Here is a 19,780-nt window from a genome sequence, read left to right on the forward strand (position 1 = left end):
GCTGGCCGGCCTGTACGACGAGCACGTGGTCAAGGACGAGCTCGTGCTGGGGCCGGAGCGCCCGCACCGCCCCACAGGCGCCCCGGTGGTGAGAGGTGTGTTGATTGTTGTTTAACTACTGTCGGAACTACTCTGCAAAGCTCCTCCTGACACACTCACATTCAAACTACCATAATTAACACACTCACACACACCAACACTAGAGTCTAAATAGAGAGTAAATTCTGTAAATATGTTTTCTATTTTTCTTCAATGAAATTTGTAATTGTTCTTCACCTGAATTTTCCGTTTAGTTGTGATGTTGATGTATAAGAATATGTTTAGATGGTACATATTGATACTTCGGTTTGTGATGTTTTATAGCTAGTTTTCTTTGCGTTGGTGTGGTAAATATTGTGTGTTTCACTTGGTAGCTAGTTTACTCCTATGCTTTAAATCTCTTACACGTTTTGAAGCATCTCAATTGTTATGGATCACCAGCTCATCTATTGCCAAGAATGAAGTTTGAAAGATAATTATTAGTTAAATTAAAGAAACTTATGTAACGCCCTGCCACTGTTACATATTTATCAGGTTGGTATTTTGGATATTTGAGTATTATTTTGTCGTCTTACAGTGCCCACTCTTGTCTCCTCTGCGGTGGTGTCGGGTCGGCGCCGCTCGTGCTCGGTCAGGCTGGAGCGCCTGCTGGTGGACGCGGAGCGGCGCACCTGCCGGGTCGGGCGCCGCACATACAAGCTGCACGCCACCGAGCCCGCACCCACACCCCATGTCACCACCGCCATCTCTCAATGTCACCATTGCGGCAAACGGTTCAGGAGCAAGTCGGTTTTGAAGAAGCACGTACACACTCACTTGCCTTTACATAATTCAACCGTAGGGGATTATGGTTTAGAACGACATCAAATGCTACACGGTGACAAAAAACTGTATGAAAAGGCTTACATGATTATACACACAGGCGAAAAGCCTTTCAGGTGTACATACTGTGGCTACGAGAGTAGTAGAAAATCTAATTTACGGACTCACCTGACGACTCATACAGACGATAAGCCTTTCAGGTGTACACACTGTGACCACAAGTCTAGAACAAAGGCACACTTACGGACACACCTGATGACTCACACAGACGAGAAGCCTTTCAGTTGTAGTCACTGTAGCTACAAGTGTAAAAGAAAAAGAGACTTACAGACTCACCTGATTACTCACACAGACGAGAAGCCATTCAGTTGTAGTCACTGTAGCTACAAGTGTAGAAGTAAAGGAGAGTTACAGAGTCACCTGATGACTCACACAGACGAGAAGCCTTTCAGTTGTAGTCACTGTGGCTACAAGTGTAGAAGTAAAGCACAGTTACGGAAACACTTGATGACTCACACAGACGAGAAGCCTTTCAGTTGTAGTCACTGTAGCTACAAGTGTAAAAGAAAAAGAAACTTACAGACTCACCTGATTACTCACACAGACGAGAAGCCTTTCAGTTGTAGTCACTGTAGCTACAAGTGTAGAAGTAAAGTAGGTCTACAGAGACACCTGATTACTCACACAGACGAGAAGCCTTTCAGTTGTAGTCACTGTAGCTACAAGTGTAAAAGAAAAAGAAACTTACAGACTCACCTGATTACTCACACAAACGAGAAGCCTTTCAGTTGTAGTCACTGTAGCTACAAGTGTAGAAGAAAAGGAGGGTTACAGAAACACCTGATGACTCACACAGACGAGAAGCCCTTCAGTTGTAGTCACTGCAGCTACAAGTGTATAAGAAAAGGAGAGTTACAGAAACACCTGATGACCCACACAGACGAGAAGCCCTTCAGTTGTAGTCACTGTAGCTACAAGTGTCGAAGTAAAGCAGATCTACAGAGACACCTGATGACTCACACAGACGAGAAGCCTTTCAGTTGTAGTCACTGTGGTTACAAGTGTAAAAGAAAAAGAGAGTTACAGCGTCACCTGATGACTCACACAGACGAGAAGCCTTTCAGTTGTAGTCACTGTAGCTACAAGTGTAGAAGAAAAGGAGATTTACAGAAACACCTGATGACTCACACAGACGAGAAGCCTTTCAGTTGTAGTCACTGTAGCTACAAGTGTAGAAGAAAAGAAGAGTTACAGAAACACCTGATGACTCACACAGACGAGAAGCCTTTCAGTTGTAGTCACTGTAGCTACAAGTGTAAAAGAAATGGAGAGTTACAGAGTCACCTGATGACTCACACAGACGAGAAGCCTTTCAGTTGTAGTCACTGTAGCTACAAGTGTAGAAGAAAAGGAGAGTTACAGAAACACCTGATGACTCACACAGACGAGAAGCCTTTTAGTTGTAGTCACTGTAGCTACAAGTGTAGAAGAAAAGGAGGGTTACAGAGTCACCTGGTGACTCACACAGACCATAAACCTTTCAGGTGTACTCACTGTGCCTACAAGTGTAAAAGAAAAGCACAATTACGGGTTCACCTGATGACTCACTGTTAGAAAAAAAATCCGATTCTTGTCTATGCTCCTTCCTTATAAAAAGCTGGGTGACCATAGATTCTTTCTTTTTCATATCAATCCCGCCTTTAGGGCCCCCCCACATCTGGCGTCTTTCGAGCGTCGGCGTCTGTCGGCGTCTGGTCAGCGCTATGGAAAAAGACGTCGCTGCGCAGTTGCGTCGACGCTGCGTCGACGTTGCATCGAGCAGCGGCCATAGAATTGTAGACGCCGACGCTCGAAAGACGCCAGATGTGGGGGGGCCCTTAGCTGTAAGTCACCTGTGTCGTCCTAAATAATTTTAATTTAATCTTCAACTCTGAATTTACAGTCGTTGTGTAATCATAACATCATACCATGTACATGTGAATATAATAATAATTGTGCATGACAGAGGATTGTTTGATTTGTGTTGCCACCATTAGAGAAAACCTTCCTGTGCATCCAACTTTGCTGAAAGTATCTTGTATAAGATGGATATAATATACAAGATACGTATCTTAGGAGAGGATTCCAGACGGGGTGATCAAATCGGCCGATCATAAATGAAATTGGCGTCAATTTCCAATTTAGTTACCAATTTTAGATTTATGGTGATATTAACTAACTATTTTGGCTCAGCGATCCAAAGAGAATCTTGGCCTCCGAAACGAGAGCGTGCCACCTGTCCCGATCCTGCGCAACTTCCTGCCAGTTACTGCGACTGGTAGCCGTCCAGTGGGTCGGCCCATGCAGGTATCGCTGGGAAGACAGTGTGGCGGCGGATCTGTTTCAGCTTCGCGTCAGTAACTGGCTGGATATAATAGGTTATATTAGCGCCCTCTAAATTGAAAAAATGCCCCAAAAAAAAATACTGACGTCACAAATTGGTACCTGTTTTTGCGTCCGCACTCCATTTTATCGGCAGTATCGGTCATAATCGGCGAGCCTAATTGGCGTTTTCGTCCGCACGGCCCACAGACGTAGATTTGACCGATTTAGGCGGCCAAAATTATTTTAGGGTTTATATTAGTTCAAAATGAGATTAATTTTATCAATAAATAAAAATTAAAAACAGGTAAATTTTGCTCTTGTTTTTACTCTAAAATATATTTTCGAGTGAGAACTTTTCTCCCCGAAGCGCTAGGTTTACCTACCTGTAAAAAGATTTTATATTTTTAATCAATTTAAAAGAAAAGGAATTTTCTTTGAAAGCCTAAGTCCGAAAGTTGCGGCTAATTTTGTATACAACATAAAGAAGAATAAGCATTCTATTCAAATATATACAATACACTACAGGGACGCACCCTGAAGTACAACAAAAAGAAGTTTGAAAAACCAAATCTATGAAAAAAACAACATTTTGTGAAAGGTCATACTTAACTGGCTAAAAATATATGACAAACGTGAAAAAAATAAGCCAAAATGATTTAAATATATAAATTCTTCCCTGAATAACTGAAATCCATCAATAAATCTTTATGAAAATACCAGAAAAAAAATATATACACTTTGGAAAACATATAACTTTTAGGAGCGTCGAGAACAGAAACGTGCGCTCTGAGCGATAGTCAAAGTTCGACTGAGAGTTGTGCGTAAAGTAAGAGGGAGAAAGGGATATCGCTTTCTCCCTTTTACTTATGGGTGCGTCCCACAATGACCTTGGTGCGGTGCGGTAGTGTGTTAGCTACTTAAGGTTTGACGATAAGGAGCACGTGATATTTTTTTTATCAATATGTTGATTTTTGCAAAATCGACTTTTGGCCGCCTAAATCCGTCAAATCTACGTCTGTGCGGCCTTATTTGATCGGACAATTTATTCAGATTGCGAAAAATTGACTCGTCTGGTGGTCTGGCTTCTCGTCTGACGTCTGTCACATCTGTACCAACACTCCTGTATCTACAAGAGTAGAAATTAAAAAGTGGCAATACGTAGTGTCGTCCCGTTTTCTTATATGAATTGGTTAGATAGGGACGACACTAGAGTGTTGCCACTTTTTAATTTCTACTCTTTTTTGCCAAGCTGAGGCCAAGCTGTATGTCCTGTATACAATAAATATTAATGATTCTTCTGTATATATATTTAAATCATTGTATTCATTTATTTTACGTCATGACATTAAACTTTAACTGTTTATAATTTACCTTATCCTGATCCTTTTCCAAAATTCCCTTAGAGAATATAACCAACGGAGACGCCATGTCTATAATTTTCGGTACAAAATAGTCTGCCGTTTTTGCGGGGGAGGGGCACATCAAATGTATAGGTACATCCTGTCAGATAAACGTCAGTCCATACATGTGGTTGACCATTGGCCGCCTATTTTCGACAGAGGGGAACGCCTGTTAATGACCACTCACGTTTGGTTATATTCTCTAAGAAAATTCCGTCTTACCCGTTGTAATGTAATCCTTTAGACCCCATTCGCACGACAGCTTAAAAAGCGTTGCGTTAAAACCCGACGTTGGCGCTTATTTACCGTTTCCAATATTTGTGTTCATATGAACGCTTAAAAATCACTTGTGAAACGTACTGCCACGTACGCATCTCAGCAAAGCCATACTTTATTTGCTATTACAACGTATTATTTGAATATAGCTTGAATATTCCAGGAATTTGTGAGCATAAGTTCACATTTTTAAGGTGAAACTAATAATAATCTTGACGATTGACATCAAAAATCAAGGCCTGTTCACTTCCTAAGAAAGTTATGTCCCCAAATAATTGCGCATGTGTGCGCCTTAAGCTTCTATGTGTGCGTTGGCCTCCGGGAAAAAGTTGCGAGTAATAAAAATAAAAACATTTTTCTACAGCAACATTGCTCCCAACTCTGATTTAAATTATCACGAATTTTATACAATATTAATCATAAAACGGGACTTAAAACGCTTAAAACTTAATTACATGCGATTAAGTTTTATAATGAATATTTGCTTCCAACTGTCTTTATCAATGTTCATAAAATATATGGAGGGTAGGTACGTCTACCCACCATAATAAAAAATATATTTGTCAATGACTCTGTCCAACTGCTGTGGTTAAAGTTCATAACGAAAATTTTATTTATTAACTCTTTAAATTTTACATACAACGTGTACCGCTACGTACCACTTAAGACTGTAAGTCTGTACCTACATGGATTACAGCAATGCACATAGAAAATGTGCTAAATGCGGAGCAACGGCTGTTGAAGCAGCCAGAGTGAAATTTACAACTTTAGTGGGTTCAGAAGGAACCGAGTCATAACGCATCTGGAAAGCGTATTAATTAACCGTGAAGAAATGTATGAATACAAGTTGGAAATCTGTGTAAAATGCCGTGTGTAAAGTGTAGTGTATCTGTGTGTAAAGTGTAATAGGTAGGCATGCCTAATGTTATTTGTATAAAAGGTACTGAAAACTTTGTGAATGCGCTTTATTAATGTCTATTTTTTTATTAAGTTGCCAGTTGCCAGTTTTCAGTGTATATTTTTATATGTAAAACATTTTTTAATAAATAATATATATAATGTTATAAACATAAACATGCCTTTTATTTAAATCAATTGATAATACCACAAACAAGGGGTAATATTTGCATCTTGCATATATTTCGTGATATGAAGATTTTTATTTAGATAACAAATATGTTTATCAACAGAATTACTACCTACCAATACCCGCCAGGCTAAACCGGTTGTCAACTTAATTCCATTGGTACACAAAGACGGCGCCACTAGTATAAACGTATAAACGGTTGGGGACATTTTTTTGTATGGAGTTACCGTTCTTCTCCTAGTGAGTATTATATTCTTTTTCAAAAATTGACACTTGACAGCCAACTGACAGCAGCGCCGGCGCTTTTTTAACGCTTGTGAGAACAGATACACGGAGTTCCGTATGCTCTATTCAATTTGACGCCAACGCTCAACGCCGAAAATCGACCAGTGCTCGATAAAAAAGCGCCGCGCTTAAAAACCGCCTTCGTCAACGCGCGTTAAAAAAGCGTTTGAATGACGCAAATGGATAACCATGTATGTATTCACACGAAGGCGGTTTTTAAGCGCGGCGCTTTTTTATCGAGCAATGTTCGATTTTCGGCGTTGAGCATTGGCGTGAAATTGAATAGAGCATACGGAACTCCGTGTATCTGTTCTTACAAGCGTTAAAAAAGCGCCGGCGCTGCTGTCAGTTGGCTGTCAAGTGTCAATTTTTGGTAACAATCGTCAAGATTATTATTAGTTTCACCTTAAAAATGTCAACTTATGCTTACAAATTCCTGGAATATTCAAGCTATATTCAAATAATACGTTGTAATAGCAAATAAAGTATGGCTTTGCTGAGATGCATACGTGGCAGTACGACTCGCAAGTGATTTTTAAGCGTTCATATGAACACAAATAGAGTCTGTGCGGAAAGAGAAGAGTCGTGGCAGAAACGGGAACTAACATTTTAAATTTTATATGGCAATCAAACTAGACATGCGCGAAACAGTGCTTCGAAAAGTGATGCTATATCACATCACTTTTCCGAACACGTAATGGTACACTGAGATATCACATCACTCATCACTCGAAACATGACCCGAACGTGAAACAGCGCTCGGGCGCGCGCGAGACAGCCACATTACAGCTATCTCTTACAGCGCATACAGCACTCTAGTGATTCTTGGGCGTCTCGGATCCGTATCGGCGATCGATCTATTTATTACGCGTTGTGTTTTGTCACCTTTATGTGAAAGATTTTTTGTTAGTTCTTATAAATTATAAAATAATGTAATAGGTATGTAAGTTTCGGAGGTAGATAATTGCCTATGGAGCTTCCCGATATGGCGAGTATTCTATAACAATGCGTACATTTTGCTCGCTTTGGTTCTGTCTACGTAAAGAAGTTCGTTTATAGCCATTTTTTTTAAATAGGTCAATCAAGTTAAAGTCACCAATAGTCCGTAAAAAAGCGATTACTCACCAGCACTAATACATTATCAGAATATTGCCATAACTAAACTAATATTTACACTTTTCACATTTTAATTTAACTATACTCGTATTTGCAATTTAGTTCAATCAGTCTTTATAAACAACTCGAATTTCTACAGTCAGTCTCGATATGCACTAATTCACAATTAAATTAAAGGATAAACAATTGCCGCGTACCGCGAAAGTCAAGCAAACTATCAAACATTTCACAACAATAATAATTAATAAACGGTTTTCGTCAAATTCAAAATCGCAAATAAATTACTCCATTTGACCGCGTCCTTCTTGTATTATAAGAAAACATTTTAAGCCCTACGCGGACGCATTAGAGTTTTAAATCATATTCGTAAAAATATTAGTGAGTGACAACTTAAACCGCGGCGATCGGCCGAGCGGACCTATCCGAATGGTTCCGAAGATAGCCGAAAGCATCGCAGAGCGAGAGCGAGCGAGCACTGAGTGCGAGTGCGAGCGAGATAACAAAGCAATGATGGCATGGCATGGCGAACAAACATGACACTATCACAAGTGACATTACAGATTACGCGCTCCGTGCGTAGACTTGAACTGACCGTTCATATCGGCGAGTCAATGTATTTGGAATTGAATCCATTTCGCGCGCTTCGGCCGGTCGTTGGCGCTCGCGCGCTCGGTGCAGCTCGCGTGATGCGTGATGTTTGAAGTACTGGTTGATTTCGCGGAGAGATACGTAATGCCATATTACGTGTTCGAGAGATATCTCATTTGTGATATTACGAGCATTACTTACACATGTCTAAATCAAACCTTTGACACCTGTCTTGTAAAAAGTAAACAAACTTCTGTCATTGTATATATTTATTAACAAAAACCGCAAGTTTTATGTATATAATATTTTCAAAACACGATAAAACCGTACATAAAACCACAAGGAAAATTATATTTAACATTGTTCGCTTTTGTCAGCGGGAAGAAAACGGCTAAAAGCCGACTATCGACTTACAAAAAGTCGCGGAACGTGTTTCCGCTATTCGCGGGTATTGATGTTGTATTTAATATTAAATAACTACCTATTTAATAAGCCCCCTAAGTAACTTGTCTCCGGTACATAATCGGTAAGTATATTCATTCAAAATATATTAATTTTCATAAATATGCGGGTCATTCATGATCTTTAAAATAACTGACAAATAGTCTTGATACTTGCTATTTTATGCATATTTATATGTAATTTCTTTTTCAGGATTGTGTAAAAGTACCTCCGGTATCTCGAATAAAAGACCGCTAAGTAGGTAATATGCAAGAATTCGTAATCTACGTGCCGGATTCAAGCACATCCAGTTCAGATGAAGATAGTTCTATGAGTGTCCCTGGTTGTTCTGAAGCTAGCTCAAACATAAGTGACATTGAATATTTTAATTCAGACTTCGGTTACAAAGAATAAAACTTTTTCTGATAAAATATTTCTTTATTTGTAAGTTCGTTTACTAGGTTCCGAATAAAACTTTTTCTAATAAAATATTTATTTTCTTTATTTGTAGGTTTTGTTAGTTACGTTAGTTAATATAATTTATATTTGATAATTTAGCAGTGACTTTTCGGCGAAGTAAAATATCGTGAGATGAGAGAACCGGACATATCCCAATAAGGCCTACCTACTTATGCACTATTTTTATTCATATTCATATTTATTATTAATAATGTACACATACATTACAAGTCAAGTTTACAATGGGTGAAATATATCCCAGATAAAATTACAGTTCTATTGCCCAATTTCTACCCGATCTACCCGGTTTTAATAATTGTTGGACTGCACAAATTAGGCAGTACATACCTAAATGAGACTCTATCTTGTTTGGTACTAAAATTACAGTTGTATTGGGTAGATTCTTAACTAGTTTTAGCAGTTTTGTCAATCGCACTGTCACTTTTTAGTATCTGAGACATAAAAACAAGTGTGTTTTAAAAATAAAACTAGTGCCTGCGCTAAATCAGAGGATTGAGTTGACGAGCCGACACCACCACCAGGCTCCGTTTAGTAAGCCGTGGTAAAAAACCGGAACAAAAGGGATTCAAGTATCATGACCTTTAGTGTCGTACTATAATCACGTGACCAGTGTTGTCAGCATAGCAAAAACCCATCAAAAACCATAAAATAGCACTGGCGCGCCCTCAAATCCCACGACTCTTCTCTTTCCGCACAGACTCTATTGGAAACGGTAAATAAGCGCTAACGTCGGGTTTTTACGCAACGCTTTTTAAGCTGTCGTGCGTATGGGGCCTTAATTTCCACCTACCTGCTTTACTCGTCTGGCTGAATGCGCCAGGAGCGCGATGCTATTAAAAAAAAACTCAACTGACACAATCACTGCTGTCATTTTGGGTTATATTATATTGGGTTATATTAGTTGTATTCTCTTTGTTTACAGTGATTTTCTGCGGAAAATTGAACAAATTGAGTTTATTTTAACAAGAATAGTATTCTCAAATAATCTCCTAGTATTATAAAACATAGTTTTCCAGCCAGTGTTCTTTGTAGTGTAGCTTTAATTCCTGTTTTAGGATATTCTATATGGATTTGAAACAATATCCTATTTCGATGGAGTCTTCAGCGTTACAGGGCGCAGTGAATGTTTGCGTAATGGTTCAGCGCTGTGAGGAAGCGTGTACAACATATGAGCCCACGTCCTTGGAAGTGTCTGTGAAGATTGAGCCGCTGGATGATGTGTATGTAAAGGACGAGTCCAAACGCGAATGTGTATACATACAAGCTGAGCCATCGTACTCAGATGTGAGTGTAAAAGATGAGTCGGCCGGCGTGAGCGCGGCGGCGGCGGCGGCGGGGCTGTACACAGACCACGCGGTGAAAGATGAGCTCGTGCTGGGCCCCGTGCTAGTGGAGCGGCGCGCGCGCCACGCACCAACAGGTCGGTCGATCTAACTATAATCAACACGGAGACCTTTGCTAACGCTTCGGTCAACTTTGAGAAATGATGGATGGGCAGAATATGGACTTTGCTGAATATGAATATATGAATATTCGAATTTGTTTATTCGGTAAATATTGGGCAGATCGAACTAAACTATTCAGCTGAATACTAACATTGGAAAATATGCCGAATACCGAATATTCGGCCCATATCTAGATGTAACTATAACTTTGGCCTGGCCTGTAGTTGTGCAGTTCTCGAGAACGAGAACATTCTCCATAAAAAACAGAGAACATTCTCGAGAGTGACACAACTATAGTCTGGCCTAGTGGGTAATGACCATGCTGCCTAAGAAGATGAAGGCCCTGGGTATATCCCTGTTATAGCATTTATTTTTGTGATGAACACAGATATTTGTTCTTGAGTTATGGGTGTTTCCTATATGTATAAGTATGTATATATTGTCAGTATTGTCACCTAGTATTTTTAGTACAAGATTTGCATGTTTTGGGGCTAGGTTGATCTGTGTGAGATGTCACCTAATATTTATTTATGAGTAAATAATTGTTTTAATCTGCGGGTGATTTCAGCTTTCAACACAGATATTGAAGTCAAGCAGTCACATGAGCTTGTCCCAGAGAGCACAGACGGAGACAGCCAAAGACAAGTTCAGGAACCTGGCATAGAGAAACTTAGGAACACCAAAGTTGGGAAAGCTAAAAGGAACAAACAAGGTAGGACATGTAGTGTTTAATTTGTCTGTGGCAAGGCCGTCTTAAACCATGCTGGGTCCCTTGGGCAAATAAGAATTTGGGGCCCTTTTGGAAGGTAAAGGAAGCGAATTAAGTAAACTAACATTTTTGTACTATGATCTTCTATTTATTATGGGTATAATCAAATATACTGTGACTGTGTGTTCTTTGGGGCCCTTATGGTAAAGACGGTATTGGTGGAGTGATAATACTCATGCTATTGTGAGTATTGTTAGTATTGTTGATAATGCATAATGCTTAGCGTGGTCATTGATTTTACTTTACATTTTATTGTTTCAATAATATCATAAGTATCATACATATAAATACTGTTGAGTAAGACACTCGGACAATAGTATAACTTTTGAGTGGCAGTTGTGACGCGGCCATTGCGAGAGATGGAGACGAGTGCTGACGCCGGCAGCATGTCGCCTGCGCGCGTGAAGCAGGAGGCAGAGACGGACCGGTCGGAAATGCGTAAGCTCATCACTACACCTTATAAAACAAAGTCCCCGCCGCGTCTGTCTTCTTGTTTGTATACTCGCGATAAACTCTAAAACTACTGAACGGATTTTCATGCGGTTTTCACCTATCAATAAAGTGATTCTTGAGGAATATTTCGGTGTATAATTTGCTAACCCATACGAAGCCGGGCTGGGTCGCTAATAGAATATACACCGGGATAAATTCAATTCATTCATTCAACCTGTATTATAGCTTTAATTTCCTCTATTAAACATATAAACCATTCTCAAAAACAGGTACCAGAGGAGAAAATGTACATTCTTATACAAAACCTGTGGACTATTGGAATTTAGTCAGCTGCATTACTACTTATTCATATATACATTGAAGTGTTGGCCTGGTTGTCCCAATGAACACTCATGTAGGCAGCATTGTAAACAATCTATGTTGATTCATCCATATATTTGTCTGACTTACAACTCTAATGGTAATTACAACCCTTTGTTTCAGCCCTTATTAAGGAGGAAGCCGGATTTATGTATGAGGAGGCGCGTGTGAAGGAGGAGTGCTCGGACAGCACAGACGGGTGCGGCGTGAGCGAGGCAGCCATGCTGGCCGGCCTGTACGACGAGCACGTGGTCAAGGACGAGCTCGTGCTGGGGCCGGAGCGCCCGCACCGCCCCACAGTCGCCCCGGTGGTGAGAGGTGTGTTGATTGTTGTTTAACTACTGTCGGAACTACTCCGCAAAGCTCCTCCCGACACACTCACATTCAAACTACCATAACACACTCACACACACCAATACAGAGTCTAAATAGAGAGTAAATTCTGTAAATATGCTTTCTATTCTTCTACAATCAAATTTGTAATTAATCTTCAGCTGAATTAATTAAAATTTTCCGTTTAGTTGTGATGTTGATGTATAAGAATATGTTTTAAACGTCGCAAATATGCTGGACTTTCGGCAAATCACTTGTTTTCGGCATTTGCGGTTGAGACTTTGGGACCTTGGTGTCAGGATGCGCTCAGTTTATATAAAGATTTGAAGAAGATGCTCCTTGACACCACCAGGGATCCTAGGGCTGGCTCATTCCTTGGCCAAAGAATTGGAGTTGCCATCCAGCGGGGCAATGTGGCCAGCATTATGGGCACCCTTCCGCAGGGATCGGATCTGGGGGACTATTTGTGTTGGTTTTAATTTAGTTTTTATTTAATTGTAAGTTAGTTTATAAGGTTAGATTTAGATGCGTTAAAATGTATTTTTTAATACAGTTGCTCAAAAAGTGCTACTTTACGTAGCTGTTTAGCGTGCGGAAAGTTGGTTATCTCGAACTAGTGCTTTTTACTTTTCCAATTTTTTTAAATTTATACTTGTTCCAATTCACGACTACTTATTGATGAGTGTTAATATTAGTTTCCTTTAAACGTCGTAATCAGCATAAAAACCTACCGTTAATGTAAGAATACGAAAAATATTACATATTTCATATTTAATTACTTACCTCTTCATCATTATAACACGTTTATTTTTTAATATTCAATATTGAAAATTCCGTTCTTAATAAGTTGACTGAATGGAACGGAATTGCTGCCAAACGCCCATAGATATAATATACTTAAAGACGACGTCTAACCGAGCTGTCACTGTTACCACTTTTGTTTAGTGTACGATTAACAATGTTTTTCTTATTTTTTCGCAACTGTATTAAAAAACGTCGTTCGATACACGTGCGGAAATGTCATTCTTCACTCGTCCCGAGTCTTGCCACTCGCCTGCGGCTCGTGGCAAGATATCTCGGTACTCGTGAAGTAATGACATACCTTCCGCACTAGCATCGAAATGTACTATTTTTTTGTGTAACAATTTTTTGACATTAATATAACTAGTTTTTGTGTAAAAGAATATGTTTAGATGGTACATATTGATAGTTCGGTTTGTGATGTTTTATAGCTAGAGTTTTCTTTGCGTTGGTGTGGTAAATATTGTGTTTCACTTGGTAGCTAGTTTACTCCTATGCTTTAAATCTCTTATACGTTTTGAAGCATCTCAATTGTTATGTATCTCATCTATTGTCAAGAATGAAGTTTGAAAGATAATTATTAGTTAAATTAAAGAAACTTATGTCACGCCCTGCCACTGTTACATATTTATCAGGTTGGTATTTTGGATATTTGAGTATTATTTTGTCGTCTTACAGCGTCCACTCTTGTCTCCTCTGCGGTGGTGTCGGGTCGGCGCCGCTCGTGCTCGGTCAGGCTGGAGCGCCTGCTGGTGGACGCGGAGCGGCGCACCTGCCGGGTCGGGCGCCGCACATACAAGCTACACGCCACCGAGCCCGCACCCACACCCCATGTCACCACCACCATCTATCAATGTCACCATTGCGGCGAACTGTTCAGGAGCAAGTCGGTTCTGAAGAAGCACGTACACACTCACTCGCCTTTACATAGTTCAACCGTAGGGGATTATGGTTTAGAACGACATCAAATGCTAACTGTTGACAAAAAACTGTATATAAAGGCTCACATGATTATACACATAGGCGAAAAGCCTTTCAGGTGTAAATACTGTATCTACGAGAGTAGTAGAAAATCTAATTTACGGACTCACCTGATCACTCACACAGATGACAAGCCTTTCAGTTGTAGTCACTGTAGCTACAAAAGTAAAAGAAAAAGAAACTTACAGACTCACCTGATGACTCACACAGACGAGAAGCCTTTCAGTTGTAGCCACTGTGCCTACAAGTGTAGAAGAAAAGCACACTTACAGGTTCACCTGATGACTCACACATACGAAAAGCCTTTCAGTTGTACACGCTGTGTCTACAAGTGTAAAAGAAAAACACAGTTACGGAAACACCTGATGACTCACACAGATGAGAAGCCTTTCAGTTGTGCCCACTGTGCCTACAAGTGTAAAAGAAAAGCAGATTTACAGTGTCACCTGATGGCTCACACAGATGAGAAGCCTTTCAGTTGTAGTCACTGTGGCTACAAGTCTAGAACAAAAGGAGAGTTACAGAGTCACCTGATAACTCACACAGACGAGAAGCCTTTCAGTTGTTGTCACTGTAGTTACAAGGGTAAAAGAAAAAACGATTTACAGAGACACATGATGACTCACACGGAAGAGAAGCCTTTCAGGTGTAGTCACTGTGGCTACAAGTGTAGAAGAAAAGCACAGTTACGGTCTCACCTGATGACTCACACTGACGAGAAGCCTTTCAGGTGTGCGCACTGTGCCTACAAGTGTAAAAGAAAAGCACAATTACAGATTCACCTGATGACTCACACAGACGAGAAGCCTTTCCGCTGTCGCCACTGTGACCACAAATGTAGACAAAAAACAGATTTACAAACTCACCTGATGACTCACACAGACGAGAAGCCTTTCAGTTGTAGTCACTGTGGCTACAAGTGTAGAAGAAAAGGACAGTTACGGTCTCATCTGATGACTCACACAGACGAGAAGCCTTTCAGTTGTAGTCACTGTGGCTACAAGTGTAGAACAAAAGGAGAGTTACAGAGTCACCTGATAACTCACACAGACGAGAAGCCTTTCAGTTGTTGTCACTGTAGTTACAAGGGTAAAAGAAAAAACGATTTACAGAGACACATGATGACTCACACGGAAGAGAAGCCTTTCAGGTGTAGTCACTGTGGCTACAAGTGTAGAAGTAAAGCAGATTTACAAACTCACCTGATGGCTCGCACAGACAAGAAGCCTTTCAGTTGTAGCCACTGGCTACAAGTGTATAGTGTAAGGAGATTTTCAGACTCACCTGATAACCAGTGATCGGCACGACCCGTGCCGCATGGTGTCAATGACCTCATTCATTATGTTAATATGGATATTCGCCGGGATTGGTCATAAACGCAAACAATAGAAAACACGATAGCGACCTTCGACATGCCAGGTAGTAGTAGCCAGGTAGGGAAAAGGGTTTTTATGCACTTCAAATGATTAATATTTTAACACTTAGGTACATATTTTATATGAGTGCACGTAATATTTTACGCAGTATAAAATAAAACCAACGTTTATATTTTCTTTAATGAAAAATGATACATTTTATTAATTTATTAAATATTCTGACTTCTATTTACAAATACATAACTCTTAATTTTTGCGAATTATGTCATGTCCATATTATTATTTCCTCTTTGAATCCCGCGGTGCGTCACGGGTCGTGCCGATCACTGCTGATAACTCACACAGACGAGAAGCCTTTCAGGTGTAAACACTGTGCCTACATGTGTAAAGGACTCACCTGAAGAGAAGCCTTTCATGTGTAGTGTAGCCACAGTAGCTACAAGTGTAGAAGGAAATTTGGCTTACTGACTCACCTGTCGACTCACACTGGTGAAAAACCTTTCAAGTGCAAGTACTGTGACCACAGGAACCGTTGTGAATTCTATTCGTCGTGTTCCTATTAATATGTGACGCGTATTACATTAAATATTCTTTAACTGCATTTCAATCTGATAAATTTTACTTTATTTTGTTTTCATCTTTTGAACTCGGATACCTCAGTTACTCGTGGCGCTAATGTAATGAACGAAGTGGTCCGAAACTTAGGATCTGTTTTAAGGTTCCCAATTTCATTTACGCTTTTTTCTCTCTTTTTGTGCGCACAAGTGCTATAGTTCTTTTTTATTAGCATTAGAAAGAACTCCACAGAAGCAAGCGTGCAGTTTTTATCAGGCTCTTTAATTGTTAATAATTATTTAATTATCTAATGTAGCATAGTCAATACATATAATTTACTTCAAATCATTACCGCTAAAAGTGCCGGATTTGGAACCACAAGCTTACTTCTGCGAAGTTCTTTCTAATGCTAAAAAAACGGACTGTAGTATTTGTTTTATTTAGAATATTTGTAACTTTGAGTTCCTGTAGTTGGGTTTCAGTTTCAACCTTGTTGTCTATTGTAAGTTTAAAGCTGTTGGTTCTCCTTAACATAGATAAATAAATATATAAAGGAATCTAGTTTGTAGTAAAGCTCATTTAAGCACTCACCAAAATATACACACTCTGATATAAAGAAAGGACGCTTAGCATAATGAAGTTCGAATATTGATCCGCCTGCTCTTATCTGTGTCGCACAGACCTGCTACTAGAAGAAATTAATATCAAGGCATCTATGCCACTGGGGCATCCATCCTGAAACTACCCTATTTCAGAGCGTTTCTTCTATTTTTTTTTTGCTATTTTTATATATTGTGACCTTTTTTGCCACTTTTGTGTTACTTCTACTCAGAATCACGAGCTCTGTCGATCCTAATGGGATAAAAAAATGTCCAGACCTATACTTTGAATAGCGGTAACAAAAAGAAAACTTTGATAAATGTATGGAAATTTTAGGACACTTTTTTTTCTTCTACAAGGATGAAAAGGGCCCGCGATCCTGACTAGAAATAACAAAACAGTGGCAAAAAAGGTCACAATATACAAAATTGACTAAAAATTTAAGAAACGCTCTTCATAAGATGTTATTCGAGCTGCCGTGGTATATTCTAAAGAATATCTACTAAGCCAGGTACACGCGTGGCCTGGGTTCGAACGTATAGCCCCTTCCAGACTATGCGCGTGAATCGCGGGCGAAGCCGCGAACGCGAAGTGTGGAGTCGATTTCGCTGATATGCGAAATCGACTCCAGACTCGCGTTCGCGGCTTCGCGCCGCGATTCGCGCACGAGTGTGGAGCGGGCTTAAGATGGCGGCGGCCAGAGGCACTGCGACCGGGTGACGTTGGCCGTTGGGATTAATTCGGTCTTATTCTAGAATGAGGTTAAAACTCACAGAATTAAAATAGTAACAACTGTTGCAGTTTCTTTGGACACATATCTATAGTAAATATAGATGGTCAAGCAAATCTTGTCAGTAGAAAAAGGCGCGAAATTCAATTTTTCTATGAGAAGATATCCCTTCGCGCCTACATAATTTAAATTTGCTGCCTTTTTCTACTGACAAGATCTGCTTGACCAACTTGATACCATGCTTGATACATGTTTTTCTGCAGTGCACACAGACTGCACGTTTAGAAAGTTGTGCAACATGCACGGAACAGTTTGACTTTCGCGTTTTTCGAGCATTTGGCAAACCTGCGGGCTATCATATTCGCACGAACTGACAACGCTCTCAGAGGGCCTACCGCGAACCACGTTCGACGTTTTGCCTCTTTGTCGCACTTGTAAATTCGTACGCAAGTGTGATAGCGAGGCAACACGTCGGACGTGGTTCGCGGTAGGCCCTCAGTTCCCGTTCAATATCATAGGGAAAACCGAAATTCGCAAATTGCGGGGATCTTTCTCTTCTACTCCAATGAAGGCGTTATAAGAGTGACAGAGAAAAATGCCCGCAATTTGCGAACTTCGATTTTCGCGGTTATAGCCCAGAGTCGTCGCGTCACTCAAATCATCGATCAGCACGTGACCCAAGTATTTAAGACGAAACAGGAGCTGAGTTTTAAATATTTTAGGTAATGGGGTAAATATATACCTGTTTAGTTATACAGGGTGATCAATCTAAATGGGTCAGTATGGAGAAGTCAGAAACTATAAGAGATAGCGAAATCTGTTCTTAGGAACCATGGCTCCGATTTTAGATTTAATAATAATGGCATTCAATTATTTTAAAAATCTATCATACATAACCGGGATTCGAACATGGTCAATATTCTTGTTGTTTGTTTGTATGGAAACTTTTAAACGATGCGTGATAGGTGGGGGGTGCTCGACCAAATATCATAGAGGGCCCCGAGACAAAACAAAATACATTAAAAAAAATCAAAATGGCCGACTTTTTTTTTAATTTTTTCAAGTTGGTCCGAGCGTGCTGAGAATTGGCATGCGGCGAGCCTGAAGGCCCAATATTACAATGTCAAAAAAATATTTTTGGAAAAATCCAAAATGGCGGCGGACACGGGCAAAGACAAATTTCCAAGTAGGTTAAGCGAGCCTGAAGGGCGAGCTTCAGGCCGGGAGGCCGAAGGCCGACCCCGGTGGAGGGCCGAAGGCCCGAAGCCTCCACCCCGACGCCCAAAAAGCGACTCCCAATAGGAAAAGTGTTGGGTCGTGTTTAAGCTCCAACTTCCCCCTCTCGTGTGACGCTTCGGGCCTTCGGCCTTACGCAGAGCTCGGCCTTCGGTCTTCGCAAGCCTCGACGCTTCGCCGTGGGGCATTCGGCCCGCCGGCTTCGGTCATCAAGACAGTTGGCTTGGTAGAACGCTTGGAAGCACCGAATTCACGCAGTTCGGCCTTCGGCCTCGCGTTTTGGGAGTCGGGGTGGAGGCTCAGGGCATTCGGCCTTCCACCGGGGTCGGCCTTCGGCCTCCCGGCATGAAGGTCGCCCTTCGGGCTCGCTTAACCTACTTGAAAATTTTACTTTGCCCGTGTCCGCCGTCATTTTGAATTTTTCCAAAAATATTTTATTGACATTGTAATCTTGGGCCCCCAGGCTCGCCGCATGCCGAATCTCAGCGCCCTCGGACCAACTTGAAAAAATTAAAAAAATGTCGGCCATTTTGATTTTTTTTAATGTACTTTGTTTTGTCTCGGGGCCCTCTATGATATTTGGTCGAGCACCCCCCACCTATCACGCATCGTTTAAAAGTTGCCATACAAACAAACAACAAGAATATTGACCATGTTCGAATCCCGGTTATGTATGATAGATTAAAAAAAAAATTGAATGCCATTATTATTAAATCTAAAATCGAAGCCATGGTTCCTAAGAACAGATTTTGCTATCTCTCATAGTTTCTGACTTCTCCATACTGACCCATTTGGATTGATCACCCTGTATATTGATACCCGTATCATCCGTATATAACTACGTTTAGTTACAACCACGTTACGACATGCTACGTGCGTTTTGAAAATAAAACTGCGAAATTAATTATATAAATAAAGTATCTTAGTAAAAAAAGTATATACAAAATACTAAGATACCAACGGAAAGTATCTATATACAAGTTACAAGATATTTTTTTTAAAGTATCTTGTATAAGATTGATATACAAGATATACAATCTTGTATCGTATCTTAGGAGTGGATTCTAGACGGGGTGATCAAATCGACCGATTTGATCAGAAATGTAATTGACGTCAATTTCCAATTTAGTCACCAATTTTAGATTTATGGTGATATTAGGCCCTCTAAATTGAAAAATGCCCCAAAATAAAAATACTGGCGACCCAAATTGGTACCTATTCTTGCGTCCGCACTACATTTTAT

At 40.2% G+C, this 19,780-nt stretch overlaps 1 protein-coding gene across 2 annotated transcripts; it reads left to right on the forward strand.

The window, feature by feature from the left end:
* The first annotated feature begins 750 nt into the window (after positions 1-750).
* LOC134677527 (gastrula zinc finger protein XlCGF57.1-like) lies at positions 751-16,170 on the forward strand. 2 transcript variants are annotated; one of them, XM_063535992.1, is made up of 2 exons: positions 751-2,451; positions 14,229-16,170. In XM_063535992.1, the coding sequence occupies exons 1-2, from the start codon at positions 907-909 to the stop codon at positions 15,336-15,338; spliced, it is 2,655 nt and encodes an 884-aa protein (XP_063392062.1). In that variant the 5' UTR covers positions 751-906; the 3' UTR covers positions 15,339-16,170. The 2 variants fall into 2 exon arrangements, with proteins under 2 accessions (XP_063392062.1, XP_063392063.1); XM_063535993.1 differs by lacking the exon at positions 14,229-16,170 and having other exon boundaries at positions 751-2,553.
* Positions 16,171-19,780: the final 3,610 nt, after the last annotated feature.

This window comes from Cydia fagiglandana, chromosome 26 (genome assembly GCF_963556715.1).
Source record: "Cydia fagiglandana chromosome 26, ilCydFagi1.1, whole genome shotgun sequence".
In the NCBI taxonomy this organism is placed as follows: Eukaryota; Metazoa; Arthropoda; class Insecta; order Lepidoptera; family Tortricidae; genus Cydia; species Cydia fagiglandana.

What these genes read in the sequence shown, in the direction of transcription:
- LOC134677527 (XM_063535992.1), top strand. Translation starts at nt 907, where the DNA reads ATGCTACACGGTGACAAAAAACTGTATGAAAAGGCTTACATGATTATA. An exon ending in AAAGAAAAGCACAATTACGG is followed by an intron (nt 2,452 to 14,228) that starts GTTCACCTGATG and finishes AGAAACTTACAG; the next exon opens with ACTCACCTGATGACTCACAC.